The sequence below is a fragment of the Convolutriloba macropyga genome, chromosome 6 (assembly GCF_964194025.1).
Source record: "Convolutriloba macropyga chromosome 6, txConMacr16.3, whole genome shotgun sequence".
Taxonomy (NCBI): domain Eukaryota; kingdom Metazoa; phylum Xenacoelomorpha; order Acoela; family Convolutidae; genus Convolutriloba; species Convolutriloba macropyga.
The window spans coordinates 10,224,441-10,239,170 of record NC_134473.1 but is presented as its reverse complement, the minus strand read 5'-3'; the positions used below and the strand labels follow the sequence as shown (position 1 = coordinate 10,239,170).

General features: G+C 32.6%; 1 protein-coding gene across 1 annotated transcript in view; it reads left to right on the top strand.

Moving 5' to 3' along the window:
- Window positions 1-14,730, top strand: part of LOC142341222 (uncharacterized) — a 297,980-nt gene that overhangs the window by 167,157 nt on the left and 116,093 nt on the right. Inside the window, exons 49-51 of the mRNA XM_075392141.1 lie at window positions 4,147-4,341; window positions 7,575-7,710; window positions 9,516-9,630. Of these exons, the coding sequence (XP_075248256.1) occupies window positions 4,147-4,341; window positions 7,575-7,710; window positions 9,516-9,630 (446 nt within the window). The remainder of the gene's footprint in view (window positions 1-4,146; window positions 4,342-7,574; window positions 7,711-9,515; window positions 9,631-14,730) is intronic.

Below are 14,730 nucleotides of genomic sequence, written 5' to 3'. Positions count from 1 at the left end.
TTTTAAATTTCCATTTTTTTTAAAATGACCAATACTCAAGTTTCCTCACTGTTCATTTAGGTTTTTTTAGTTTTTTGCTAACAGAATCAGGCGTTGATTTTTTAAGGCAGTTGTATCGGTAACTGTAATTATGAAACTTTAAAGTGTAAATTTTTAATTTTACATGATCATAAGGCGTCAAAAAATAGAGACTTAAAAGCTTTTAGTGCTCGCTTTGGTCTTATTTTTAGGAAATGCTAGCACATAAAAAGTAATTTTCTAAATTTTTCACGATATCTGAGAGTTGTTGCACTCTACTGCCTCTATTTGTGTCCAAAACTTAAAAGAACTAACTATCTCAGTCTTATTCGCTCATTCTCTCTCTCTCTCTCTCTCTCACTATCTTTCCCTCTTTTTTTACCCATATATACCAAGCGCATTACAAACACACAGACACTAATATAGGCCCAAACAAGCTTGCACACACAAATACAAATCCCGACAACAAAAAAAATTATTTATTTTCGACTTCTCACTTTTCTCAAGATTCCTTACGATTGATTCGTCTTGATTTTGATTATTTCTCTTGAACGATTAGACGCGGATTTTTTAAAACCATTCTAACGCTAATACTAAATCTGACACTAAAATCTGAAGTTAACTTTTAGAAGTTTTTCGAAAGCTTTTGCCATTTTTTTGTTTCATGAGTATAATGGTACTTTTTTTAAGCCTTGCTGACAAGTTATCGCTAAAATTAAAAACACAGTGTCGGTATTGGCCACGTTTAAAGCCGCAGTTTATGGCGATTATGTAATAATTTTTCTCGTTTTGTGACAGTTCTTATAATCTGCCTCTATTTGTGTCTAAATTTTGAAACAACCATATCGCTCATATTAACCATCTCTTTCTTTCTCTCCTACACTGCAATAACATACACACTGCAAAAGCGCGCAACTATACGTGCACCCACGGAAGCCTGCACCAACACAAACACAAATACAGACCTCGCCACTAAGGCAAAAATTTAATTTGTTTTTGGCATTTGATTCTGATCTTTACTCAGAGCTCGCCACCGTTCACCGTTCATTTATGTTTTGATTGTTTTTTTCCCGGAAACTTAGGTCTGCCGCAATTTGTTTAGCGCAATGCTATCTTTTATTTTTAAATTCACAATTAATCTGAAACGCACTTTTTGAAATTTTACCAAATTTTTTTGTCAACTTTGATGTTTCATGATCATAATTGGACAAGTGAATCTTCAAAATTTTGCAGACGTGGTATTAACGAGGTTTGGAAACCCAAAATTTAGGCGTTTGACATATTTTATGCCACAATTTGTAACAAATCAAAAATTTCTCTCTCTAAATAAATTTCTTTTTCTTCAAGATTTCTGATAATTTTTGCACTCTGTCTCTATTTTTTGTCTGGCATTCAAAACACTACTCTTTTATCTCGCTTTCTCTTTCTCTTATAAAATGCCGCAGACCTTACCAAAGCGCTCACCCATACATTCATCGGAAACGAACTCTTTAAAGTTTTCCGAAAAATTTTGTGAAATTTGATGCTTAGCCTAATAGGCCTTTTCGTTTTGTATTGGTGTAAACTTGCAGTTTTGTAAAAACCTAGAGTTCTTAACCAAAATTTTGTTTTTATTAAATGCAAACCCCGATCTTGAAGGCGATCTTGAAGGCTCTTACGTTGTTGTAGTGTTGAGAAATATCTATCTTTTAAGCTTTTATGTTTCGGTTTTATGTTTCGGTTCTAAGTAAGTTTTTCATTTTCACCTTTTGTCTCTTTTAGGTAAGAACTTTTTTCAGGATTTAGGAAAATTTATTTTTTTGTGAACTGAAAAAGAAAAGGATTTCTTATTCTTTCAAAGTGAATTCTGGTTTTTCAGAAGATTAGTTTTACAAAAAACAAACACTCAATTTCAAAATACAGAGAAATGAAATACAAATTTCCCATTAGAGAAAAATTATTGTGATGTATTTTATTTTTCCATCATGGCATTCCACAATTTGTCTAAACTTCAAACTTCTCTGTATTTCATTAATTTAGTGGTAGTCAGTTTCAAAAATCTGCTCTAACATTATAAGGAAAACAATTAAAAATGATAAAAAAATATTGCCTAATATTTTCTACAACGAATGCGCTTGATTTGATGTTCAATTAATAGAAACGGATTTTTTACTTCTGTAAAGTTCTGATTTTACTTTAATGGTTGTTTTTGATGAAACAATTAAAGTATTTGCAAACACAACCGTAGATTTTAGAAAACGTAACATTTTTCTGCTTTTAGTTTTATATTTTCAATGTTGGTTTTTGCTATTATGAGCGCTCTAAATTGCCTGAAGTCTTCGATTTTCCAGAAAATCTTTTTGATGCAGTAGAAAATTGGTTTGCATAACGTTTTTTAATCCACAGAAAACAGATAGACGTTTATAAATGTTTTCAGACGTATATAAAACAAATAGACGTATACAAAACATTTCAATTTTAAAAAAAATATATTCGGTCATATAGTTTAAACGGTTAATTTTTAGGCTTTAAACTGCAAAAGTTGTTGAAGAAACTCAATTCAGTTTAACTAAATCTTCTACAATTTTTTCTTTTTTCTTCTGTCTAAAATTTCGATAGAAACAAACGCAATCCCACCCCTCCCCCCAAGCAGTGTTTTTTCTGTATCAATTTTTTTTTTCGAAAAATTTCCCATCCTTATCCTCTTTTCATCAAAATTCTGATATTTTTATATCAATCGAAATTCGATCCCGAGGGTTACAAAATGATGTCTTTCTTTTTTCTCTACGATACTTAAACAAAAAGTGAACTTTTGACTGAAGAGAAAAAGCCACCCTCGCATATATATTTCCCCATTTTCGAAAAATGTTGGAGCAATTATCCATATAACCGCAACTATGTGCCATCTCACTTTTCCTCAATTGGTTCTGGTTGATTTCAGAAATCAATGAGTTTTATTAGTCGTTCAGGTATTCAGACAGCTATGTATTTTGCTATGTTGTCCGATGTCTAATTTTTGTTTTTTTTTTCCACGTCACAAATGATAAATGTGCTCATCGTTTTTTGCTGTATATTGCTGTGTGTTTAGATGTATTTATGCGCAATGTCATTTTTTATTTCAATTTAAGTGCAATGCCATTTTTTAATGTCATTTTTTATACGCAATGTTATTTTTCGTTTGCGTGACCTTGAAACATGTGATGAAAAGATTAAAACAGTGAAAACTGGAGGAAAGATTATGTACTTTTTGATACTAATTTTTTCCTGTGCGATAAGAATCGTGGCGTAAAAATTTTTCTTCATTAGAAAAAATTTTTTTTTCACGTACAGCTTTTCGCAAAGAGTTTTCTTTGTTTTAACTAATGCCAATTACCTGAAAAATTTCAATGCGCTGTATTAACGAAACATTGAGATTTTTTTGATAGTGTTTTGAAGATTTTCAGGAGCTTGGTTAGATTTAAGCTAATTAGGAGATGTTTACACCGATTTTTTTTTCATATTTTAGATTATTTACTGCAATTTAAGGCACATTTTTTTGCTTTAATGCTTTAATTCCGAATTTAATAGACGCACATTGCTCTTAAATTGCTTTAACTACAAATTCATTGCATCTTTGTTTGTATGAAGCAATTTTTTTCTTCAAGAATGTGACCAAAGTTCAGGATATGTTTTTTTGGATAAGTTCTTGGAGTTTCTTATCGCTTTCTTTTCATGAGTGGCTTGATCTTTCTGCTTAGAAATTCATGAATGATTTACCGATCTTTGACGTGTTGTTAGCACTAATAGGTCACTTAAGGTCACGATCAGCTTTTTTGACGTCCATGTTGGTTGTAATGTAATTAATCCTGATAATAATACGGTGTTACGATCAGAAAAATTTTTTAAAAATGAATATTTTGAGAAACAGTTCCTGTTCATAGGAAAAATCTCTTGACTCCTATTTCGCTGCAAGTTGTGCTTTTATTTTATTTGATTTTTTAATCTAAAACGATAAAGGGAATTTTATTTTGCAAAAATTGACTTGCATATGACAAAAGTTGATTGCTAAAAAATTATTGAGCACTCATTTTTTGCCTCATTCTTGTGCAAGTCGAAAAACCGAATCTAAAACCCAATTTTGCAGTTTTAATCACTCTTCATTTGTTCTAGGACGTTCTTCATGGCGTACCGATGGTGGTCTCTTGTGAATGACGACGGGAGCATAGACCGGACTATAGATAGAACAGAGCCAGAGAACATGAAACAGTTCAGGTACATGTTTGCTGCCAAGGCTAGAGAGAAACTCAACGACGGACACCTCTACTACTCCATATTCGCAAGACCAGTCGAGAGCAACTTCACCAGGTAATCTATCTTTCCATACACTCACAGAACGCACAGCAGACTTGTCATATTGAACCAGCATCAAATTTAAACCTTCAAGCCAAAAGGATTTAGATTATATATCTAGTGTGGCTCGATTAGTCATCACGATTTTTGGACAAAAAATTCAGTGAGGAATCAGTCAACGTTTTTCCAACCTCTTCAAAATTCTCTTATTGGTAGCTTATTCGTGGCGCATTTTTTAAACCATTTTACAAAATGGTTCTTTAGGTTGTAGTAAACAACTTTAATTTGTTTTCTGCGCATTGGGACTGTTTTCGGTGGTCAGTAGATTTTTTGAAGTAAATTTTCTCGTTTTTAAATTTCAAAGTGATATTGACACAGTTTGATTTGTCTTTGATATTTTTCCATGTTTACTGATCTCAATCGATTTAAGAGGCTGGCGAATTTCCTTTTGCTGGTTCTTCCTTCAGATTGTTTCTACTCCTGGTAATTTCAACAAGATCAAAGCAACCGAAACAAAAAAAATTAGCGGAAGTTGATTGATATTGAAATTTTTGCTTTTTTTCTTGTTCTCTACATTTGTTTTATTATGATACAATTTTTTTGATAAATCTGGAATTTTAACTATACGATAGTTTAATTTTTCTTGTTAATTGCTCTCAAACGAAGTTTGTAGCAATTATATTAGTCCTGTCGGTCTTTTTTTATGCGATTTTTCGCTTGGCCAATTTTTCGTCTGACGCTTTTGACTTTTCGTCCTCAAAAACGGGATAAACAGGTAGCGCCCAGCAGGCATTTTGTGCTCTTAGAGCCTTTCAGGTCTGTTTCAGCTCAAACTGTCTTGGAGACTTATACTTATACTTATGGTGTGAGGGGCGGTTCTTAGAGGTTGACACCCACCCCTTGTTGACCCCCCACCCCCACTATTGGCTCCACCCCCCCCCCCCACCGCGCTTTTGCCCCCCCCCCCCACCCAGTGCTGCCCCCATCAGCCCCCGGTGCACCCCCCCCCCCCGTGGTAGCTACTGACCAAGCCAACCGCTCGCCGGTCGTTTGAGAGCAATTCGCCCGACGTTAGTCGGTTATGTTTCTCTATATTTGTTTTATTATGATAAATTTATTATGATACATCTGGAATTTTAACTATACGATTGCTTACTTTGAAAAATCTGCAAAACAGACAAATTAACAGTTGTACAACAATATGTGTTTAGTGCTTTTTTCTTTTGGATAGGCGTCTCTTTATACTGATGCATTTATCAAAAAACTAAAGAATACTTCATTTTATTTGCTATCATTTTTTGGCATGTTTTGATTATGTTGTGCCAAACAGTAACTATAAACTATTTGCTTCGTGTGGCTATCGGAATTGTTTTGGCTATATGTTTTTTCGTCTTAAAAATTTTTGATAAGACTATATGACGCCATGTTTTCTAAAAATCTGTTTTTCAGTTTTTAATTCCAGCAACTTTGAATAAAGGGTGTGTGTTTTGTCCTTTCTCCCTCTTAGTGGAGCAAGAGTTTTGTTCAATAACTTCATCATTTTTTAGTCGCATATGAATCCTTTTTGAAGATAACGTCAACAGAGTATATTTCACTTTAAATGAACGTTATTTGAGGGCCCCTAACGGAAACAGACATTGGTTATGCAATTTTGTATACGCTAAAAAAATGACATCATATCAATCAGTTTTTAAAGAGAAAAACTTCTGCACCTATTATTTTCTGATTTTCATTTTGAGTTTGCGTGATTACGAAGCTACCGCAGTTGTTTTAGCTGGATAAGTCAGCTAAATTTTTGTTATTGTAAAACAGCTCGTCCTTGTGCAAGGGATATGTTGCTTGCAATAACGAATGAAAACTATTTATATCTCAGATTTCAATTTTGTCACAAAAAATTTGACTGCAGAAGATGGGCAAAGATACACAAAACCGAAAAGTTTTTATTACACTCTTCAACTAGCCATTTGTGTATTATTTCCGTGATTATACTTCTAGCAGTGGATTTTTGCTGATTTGACTTTTTTCTTACCAGTAATTGCAATCAAGTTACCAAAGGCAAAAATTGTTTTAATAAATGCGTTACATTAACCATTCAAATTCAAAATATAACTGGAAATTAAATAACTGCTTCTTAGTAATGGTGTAAAATGTCGTTGGTAATTTGTTTTTGAAATAAATGGTTGAGGAAAATGCCTTTGCTGTCTCCAAAAATCCAAGATTCAATCGTTGCTAAAAGGTAGCAAAATTTAAAACCTGATTTGAGAAACTGCATTTGAAAATTCTAAAATAAATTAGGCGTTGTTTATTTACTCTAATTTAAAAGTAAAGAAAAATTGATGAGGTAATTAATGCTCTCTAAAAATCAAGAAAAAGTTTGAATTATGAAATTTATGTTTTTTTTGTAAAAACTTCTACAACTACTTACTACTTGCAATTTATTTAAATGCCAAGAATCGATGATATTGTCATTACAATTTGTAAAGTTATACAAATAGTTACAACAAAACGCAGTAAAGCTTAACAAAGCTATATTAAACCAGCAATAATTGTAAATGGATTCAACTTTAAATAGGTTGAAGGACTGGAGTTTAATGTAGAAATTGATGATCTTGACTGATTATTCAGAACAGCTAATTGTGAGAACTTTTTTAAATGTTGTCAGTATGAATTTTAAATTGCATTGTTGTTACCTAATCGTGGTGTGAAATGAATACTCCAATGCGATATCAAAATATTTCAATCGATAGATTTAAATTGTTTTGTTTCATTTAACTATTGGCATATAAAAAATTGCAAAAATTTAAAAACGTCTGACCAGAGATACGTCAGTGAGGATGGATTTTTTTTCGGAACAGACTTTTTTCGGCGAATACATAAAACTCTGAACTGATGAAAAGTGATCAAACAAGTAAAAAATATCCAGCAATGTTATAGGCATAAATAGACATAAATTTTTGCTAGTAATTTTTTTAATGGACTTGGCAATCAACTTGTATGTGTTGCTAATTCTCGCGGAACTTCATTTTTGCACTTGGCTTAGTCTTGCCTATTCTTCGCCAAGTCTGACAAATCTTAAATGTGTTATGATCATAGCTCTGAATCAGTACTGATACATACACTTGGAATTAGACTTGCCCAGTACTGATATTGACTTGGCGTTAAGTACGGGTGCAGACTGGCCAATTCTTGCAGACTTATTTATAAGACTTGTATCTAGACTTGAATTCAGTTGGTGTTCTTTTTGTTAGGTGTCAGCGATGCTCGTGTGCCATGTGCATTTTATTGCTTGAGTTCTGTGTGAGTGCAATGTACTACCAAATGCAACAGTCTATTGACGACTCAACTGCTGTGTGGGTTGGACCTATCAAGTTCAACTTGGAAGAGGTTAGTGGTCCAATTCACTTCAAATATACACGAAGCTGCTGAAACCGCAATCTGTCATAAACTTTAATTGGTGTGGAGTTACAATTGATTGGGCAACAAACTTTGACTAGAAGCGAGTTCACCGTTGCTCGAATTTGTTCTGTTTAAGATCTCTTCATTATATTTTCAAATACTTTTTTGAAGCAGATGAGTTTTCTAAAATGTGTCACAAAACTGTTTGAAGGTCAAATGGAGCGGAAAATAGCTGTTATAAAAAGGTACACATTTTGTTAGAATGTGCTCTCAAAACACAAGTGCTAGAACTGTATATGTTTATATAGCTTAACTTCAGTCTGGACATACTCATTTTTGGTCTGGGATTTGAGCCGGGGTATATACCCTCTTTATATCACAATGTATACAAAACTTGTCAATAATTTTAATTTGAAGCAATAAAATTACCTAATTATTCCAAAAATCTCAGGTGGTATTCAGGCTCAGGTGCGCGAAAAAAAACCAGCTGTGATCAGATCAGATAATCCAGCCCTAAATCGACTCTGATCATGCCGAGTTGTTCATGGACTGTATTCAGACCCACTTTGCGAAATGTTCATTTTTAACGGGGTGTGATCTCCTTGGTTTTACTGATTGTTTTAACAGAATATTTTAATTTGAAATTATTAAGTTAGTTTAGGTGCCAAGAAATCATGTTTTCCATTTTGAATATATACTTAAAAACAAGGGAAATTTGCGGCAAATTTCAACCTTTTCTGTTTTTTTTTAAAAAACTCATCCGTATATTAAAGTGATTTTTTGGATTCAACTATGAGACTTAGGAAATAAAATTGAAAGCATAGACAAAAGTAACTCTGTCAAAGAAACATTTACGCTTAGTACCAGGAGATCAGAAGCAACAATTCTCTTCAAATGGATCAATATCATTTTTTGAAAAGAAAGATCAGACTTTCCAGTCCGCAGGTAGCGCCCCGTCTAACCCTTGCAGACCCTGGGTGGGCCTCTGATTGTTTTGTTTTTCAGACCAAGCGCTAGTCGGTTCCAGATTTTTATCTAGCAAGATCTTGCAAACCTCATGTAAAAATGGCTATCTTGCGAGATCTCGAAAGACTAAGGTTATCTTTCAAGATCTTACAAGACTATGATTATCTTGCAAGATTTTTTTGAGTTTGTTCCGGTCGAGCTCTGCTGTCATTGGCTGCAATAGATTCATTATCGTTCATTTACCGCCTTGCCCTAAATGCACTTGAGTCAACTTGAAGAGATAATTTGAAACAATTTTTACGTCAGATATATGTATTTCATTTAGGTATAACATAAATTCAGTCAACTAAGACTAAATTCTTGAGGACTCTTTGAGCAATACAATTACATATAGATAATTCCGCAAAACTTTCGAACCGCTCAATTATTTCACAAACAACCATTTACAAACAATCAATTTACAAACAAACATTGATATTATATTCGTTTCGAATCTTTATCATAATAAAAACAATGGCAAAATATTGAAACAAAAACGGTCTAGTCTTATTCTGATTATGTTCGATCATGTTCCATTTAGTTACACATTTGCAAGATTAATGGTTATTTTCATGATTCTTGCAAGACAAATGCTTATCATGCAAGATAACCATTCAATTTCGGCTGGGTTAGTTATAGTGCGACCAGACTCAGGACTGTCTTTGGTCGCGCACCGCAGCGTGGGTAGCATTTATGCAAAATGGTTCAGCTCCTTGCTGTGGGGTGCCCTTATACTGTATGTTCACTTTTGTTTATACCGTAAGATACAAACCGCAGTTTGTATTTAGATGGGAGTGAGTTTGATGTCTACTTTGTTTGTGTTGCCTCCTGCCATTCTAGTGGTTGAGCTGTTCAGGAGGACAAAACCATTCATGTCAGAGCAGGAACAAGAGGATCTGGATGGTCAGTTAGTTAAAATTGCCATTCCAAAAATTCGAAACTTGGTAGCTGTTTCAAAATACCGCGTATCCCGGTTTCTCTTACAAAAACGCATTCGAAATCAACATTTAAAATAAAAAATTTATCCGAAAAAAATGTATAAACCCTAGTCAAGGCCAGATGGTTATCTTGCAAGATCTTCCAAGATTCTTGTAAAAAATGGTTATCTTGCACGAACTTGCAAAAAAATGGTTATCTTGCAAGATCTTGCAAGACGATGGCTATCTTGCAAGATCTTGCAAGAAGAATGGTTATCTTGCAAGATTCTTGCAAGTTCGTTCCGGTCGAGCTCTGCTATCATTGGCTGTTTTAGACGCATTATCTTTCATTTAGCGCAAATTATTGACAAAATATAGTGGAATGAGTTTTCAGAGATTATTTGAAACATAATTTATACCAGATATTTGTATTTTATTACAGCCGTTGGTATTAATACTGGTTACTCTCATTTATTTACATTAATTTGTGCTTCAAATTTTTTTATTTTGCTACTATGGAAAACAATTTACTTTCTTTTTCTAAATTGATTCAATTTTTAGTTTGAGCGGAAAAAACAAAGGTGATGCTATTTTGGTTGTAATTATGTATCACAATGTAAAAAAAAATTGACGGGAAGCAATGTTCGCGACTCATTTTGATCTTGTTCGATCATGTTCCATTTATTTGCATATTTGCAAGATGAATGGTTATCTTGCAAGATCTTGCAAGATAACCATTCGTTGTCGACTGGGGAATGGCACAATTCTCTCGTGCATAATCTCAGATTGTTCTATATGAATCTCAAAAGAAACTATGAAAACAATATTATTATTTATGTCTTTTTGTGTCTTGTTTGTGTGAAATGTGAAGCGATTACGATAATTCACATGAACAATTTCATGATTTGTAAAATGTTTATGATCAGATTCTGTGGTTAAAATCTTTTCCTGTTCTGCAGCAGAAACTCTTCTTTCTTTTGTCAAAATTGAAAAAATCTACAGTGCGCTCTGTTGATCAAAGTTAGGGGAAAAATTGTACAACTAATTGAAAAATGCTGCCAGAACATTTTTTACAACTACATAATGTCACAGTCTTGGTGCAGTTCAGCACGATTAAATTAAACATGCGATTTGATTATCAAAATTTGGTCCAACATCAAACGTCTCTGATCACAATATGATTGATTTCCGCAGAAGTTGGTGAAAGTTCTAGCCAACTTAAGTCAAAGGCTTCAAGAAGACAGGTTTTGAGAAAAATTGTCTGCAAACAAAAATAAGTTTGGCGCAATTGTTTGTGGATAAAAAAAATATCAATTTTTTGGTTGAAGTTAATTTATGCATAGTATACCTTTAGCTATAGTTGGCACGTTTATCCCATTTGTTTGCTTCTGCCCGTTATCTTGAACTCTAAGAACTGCAAAGGGTCAAAAAAATTAACGCATTAACGCTTGTAAATCAAAGACGATGATTCAAATGATAAGGAAGTATTGAATCGGAAAATGTCTCGAAGTACTGAAGAATGGTTGCAGAACATTCAATCTCGTTTGTCGTAACTATTCTTCTTTTTTCTTTCGTTTGACATTTTTCGTTTTTTTTTGTTTTAGTCGTGGTTTCACTTGAAAAAATCTTCACTCACAAAAAGTTTGAAAGGTTCAGAGAGAAATGGACGGTATCACTGTTATCATCTAGTTATTTCTTTTCTATTTTGAGCTCCTCCCTCTGTCATTTTCTTCCGCTTTCTTCAGATTTTTTTATATTGTTTTTAAAAGAAATTTGATGTGAGAATCAATTTTTCTCGTAAATTTATTATTTACTTTTAAAATTATTTAAGTTTTTGTTCCGACCCCACTTGTGGGGGGGAGGAACTATAAACTCAAACGGTTTTTTTTGTTCAGTCAATTTTGGCCGATCGATATATTCGTCGTAGAGAAATGTGAGTGGTATCATTAAAAAGCTGGTCCAGCGTAGAATTCAAAATTAAAATTTTTTTGATTTTTGTTTTTTTCGAGGAGTTATCGAGGATTGAAGTTTTGTGTGAACACGGTATGTTTTGTTCACTTTGTAATTTTTCACTTTGTAATTTTTCTCAAAATTAAAATATTTTCTATAAAAATAGTATTTCAAAAATAAATTTCACGCCAGAAAACGGACCATTTTTATGTTCCTATAAGACTAAAGGCGATAAGAAATACTAGTTCTGGTCTCATAGGAAGTTCACAATAAAAAAAAATTCGAATTCTTTTTGAAAGCTCTTTTCTTTAAAAAATGTTCTCTTTATTTGCTTTTTTAGTCACCTAGAGACAAGTCATTTTTTATAACGAGTGACAAACGTTTTTTACAATCAAATGAAGCCCAATGAACAAAAAAGCATGGTTTTCAAGGAATTGCGCATGTTTTTTTGGCTCCAATTCTGAGTTTTCATAATTTTAAATGAAAATTTTAATTTGTTTTTGATGTTTTACTATTTTTTTGAGTCCTATGGCATAGATTCATTGACTAACAATGCAATATGTTCCAAGATGAGCATTAAGTGAACATATCTAGTGCTTTGAGGGGACAGCTAATGGCTGTTAAGACTTAAAAAATCATTTTTCGAATTTTTTTGAACATTAAAGAATCATAAAATTATTATCGTGAACTGCAAATCAGTACAGGGGTGACAGCGCCCTCCTCCTTCCTACTGCAACCAAATTTAATCTGATTAGCGCTTTTATCTTCTAACTATTGGTTATATGACTTCAACGACACAAGATTTCGAAAAACTTTAAAAACTTTTTTGATATTTTCGTATTATTGGTTACTTTTGAAATCTTATCACCTTATCCAAATATTGATATCTCCCATTGGCTTAAAGAAGATATTCAGTGGATCACAGATAAAAATTTCTGAGAAAAATGTATGGTTGAAATGGCTTCGACACGTTCTTCTCGCACTTTTCTTTTGAATTTTTGATTTTTGCCTGTTTTTGTTGTTGTCTTAATAGTCATAAGACTCATTGTGATATCTTATTGATTACCAATGCATAACCATCATAGATGTGCTCCCATTGGGGGCACTTTTGAGTGTATTTATTGACTTCCGTTGAAAGCTATTGAAATTTATGGCTGTTAAGAATTTAAAATAAGTTTTCGAAATTTTTTTTGAACACTAACAAATCTTAAACTTTTTTGTGAACTGTTAGTCAGTGTCAGTACTGACAGGACCCACTTGCTTTCCATTGCAACTAAAATGAATCTGGTTAGCGGTTTTATCTTCTAACTATTAGTTATATGACTTCAATGACACAAGATTTCAAAAAAATTTTTAAAAAAATTTTTTTATTTTCGTATTATTGGTTACTTTTGAAATCTTATCACCTTATCCAAATATTGATATCTCCCATTGGCTTAAAAAAGATTTTCAGTGGATCACAGATGAAAATTTCTGAGAAAAATTTATGGTTGAAATGGCTTCGACACGTTCTTCTTGCACTTTTCTACTGAATTTTGGTCTTTGCCTGTTTTTGTTATTGTTTTGACAGTCATAAGACCAATTGTAATGTCTTATTATTTATCTATGCATGACAAACAATCTTTTTCTCGCATTGGATTATATCTGAGCGTAGTTAATAAGCTCCGTTGAAAGATTTTGAATTTAATGGCTGTTAAGAGTTTAAAAATAATTTTTCGAAAATATTTTTGGAACATTAACCAACCTTAAACTTTTTTTCGTGAAATCCTGGTCAATTTCAAAACTAAAAGAATCCCCTTTCGTTCAACTGCAGCCAATATTAATCTGGTTAGCGGCTTTATCTTCTACCTATAAGTTTTAAAAAATTATTGCCACGAGAATTCTTATTTTTTTTTTCAATTTTTCGGGTACTTTATTTTATTTTTGGTTCCTTTTGAAATCTTATCACATCATCCTACTGCTGATAGTCCCCATTGGTTCAGAGAAGAAGTTCAACGGATCGTAGATAAGGTTTTCAGACAAGAGCTTACGATTTGAATTGCTTCGACATTTTCTACTGGCCTTTTTCTACTGAATTTTTGGTTTTTGCCTGTCTCTGTTGTTGTTTTCATAGTGAAAAACTTTGTGTAAGATTTTATTGCTGAAATATGATTGGCAAACAAACTTTTTGTCCCATCGAGGAATAATTTAGCGTATTTACTTGCTTCCGTTGAAAGCTAATGAATTTAATGGCGTTGATAATACATGTTTTCATCGAAAATTTCGTGGTTCTAATGTATTTGTTCATAATTATTAATTTTTTGAAATTTTATGGAAAAAAAATGAGAAATGCCATTGCTCTTAAAAAATGATAGAAAATAGAAGAGTTTTAAGTGAAAAGTTCATTTTTTTAACGCCTTCGAATTTTTTCTCGCTCATCTTTTTCTTGATTTTGTTGTTTTTGTTCTTTAGGTAGCCGCAAATTAATGGCAGGCTTGAAATTCAGGACTGAATGATTGATGTTGCCCGAAGCAGGCAAATTATAGCGAATAATCTTAAAGTTTTGATAAAGATTTTGAAATACTTTTCCGACTTTTCAGTTTTTGTCAAATTGTAACTTATTTTCATCAATGAGAGGCCCCATCCTATTTCTTGTATTCCTAGAAATAATATATCTGTTGATATTATTTTTCACTAATATTTTGTTTGTAAGGCAATATGCGTTTTTATGAACGTTTATTGAGCGGCCAATTTTTGTGTTTCTTTTTCTCGTCTTTCAGATCAATCGCGTAATAACAGTTGTCAAGAGTTTTCAAATGTGGACCAAGTAAACCTATTTAATCGCTCAGTGCAAAATCCTTAAGTTGAATTAGTAGAAATAACAACTGAAATAAAAGATACATAATATTCAGATGATAGCTAATGATTTTTATGGTAGCAATAGCTTGTGTTTTCGCAAATCGTTTGTATTTTTTTGAGTTTCTATTGTGTTAGTTTCTATGGCTTATTCTAACCAAAGTCAGGTGTTTTTGGTTTTGTAATAACTTTTTAGTAATTTATCAAGGATTATTTATTTAATTTTTTTTCATTTCTTGGTGTAAAAAATTTTGATTAATTTCTAAGTTTCGCCTCACTGTTCGTTCTTTTTGTCGGCTTG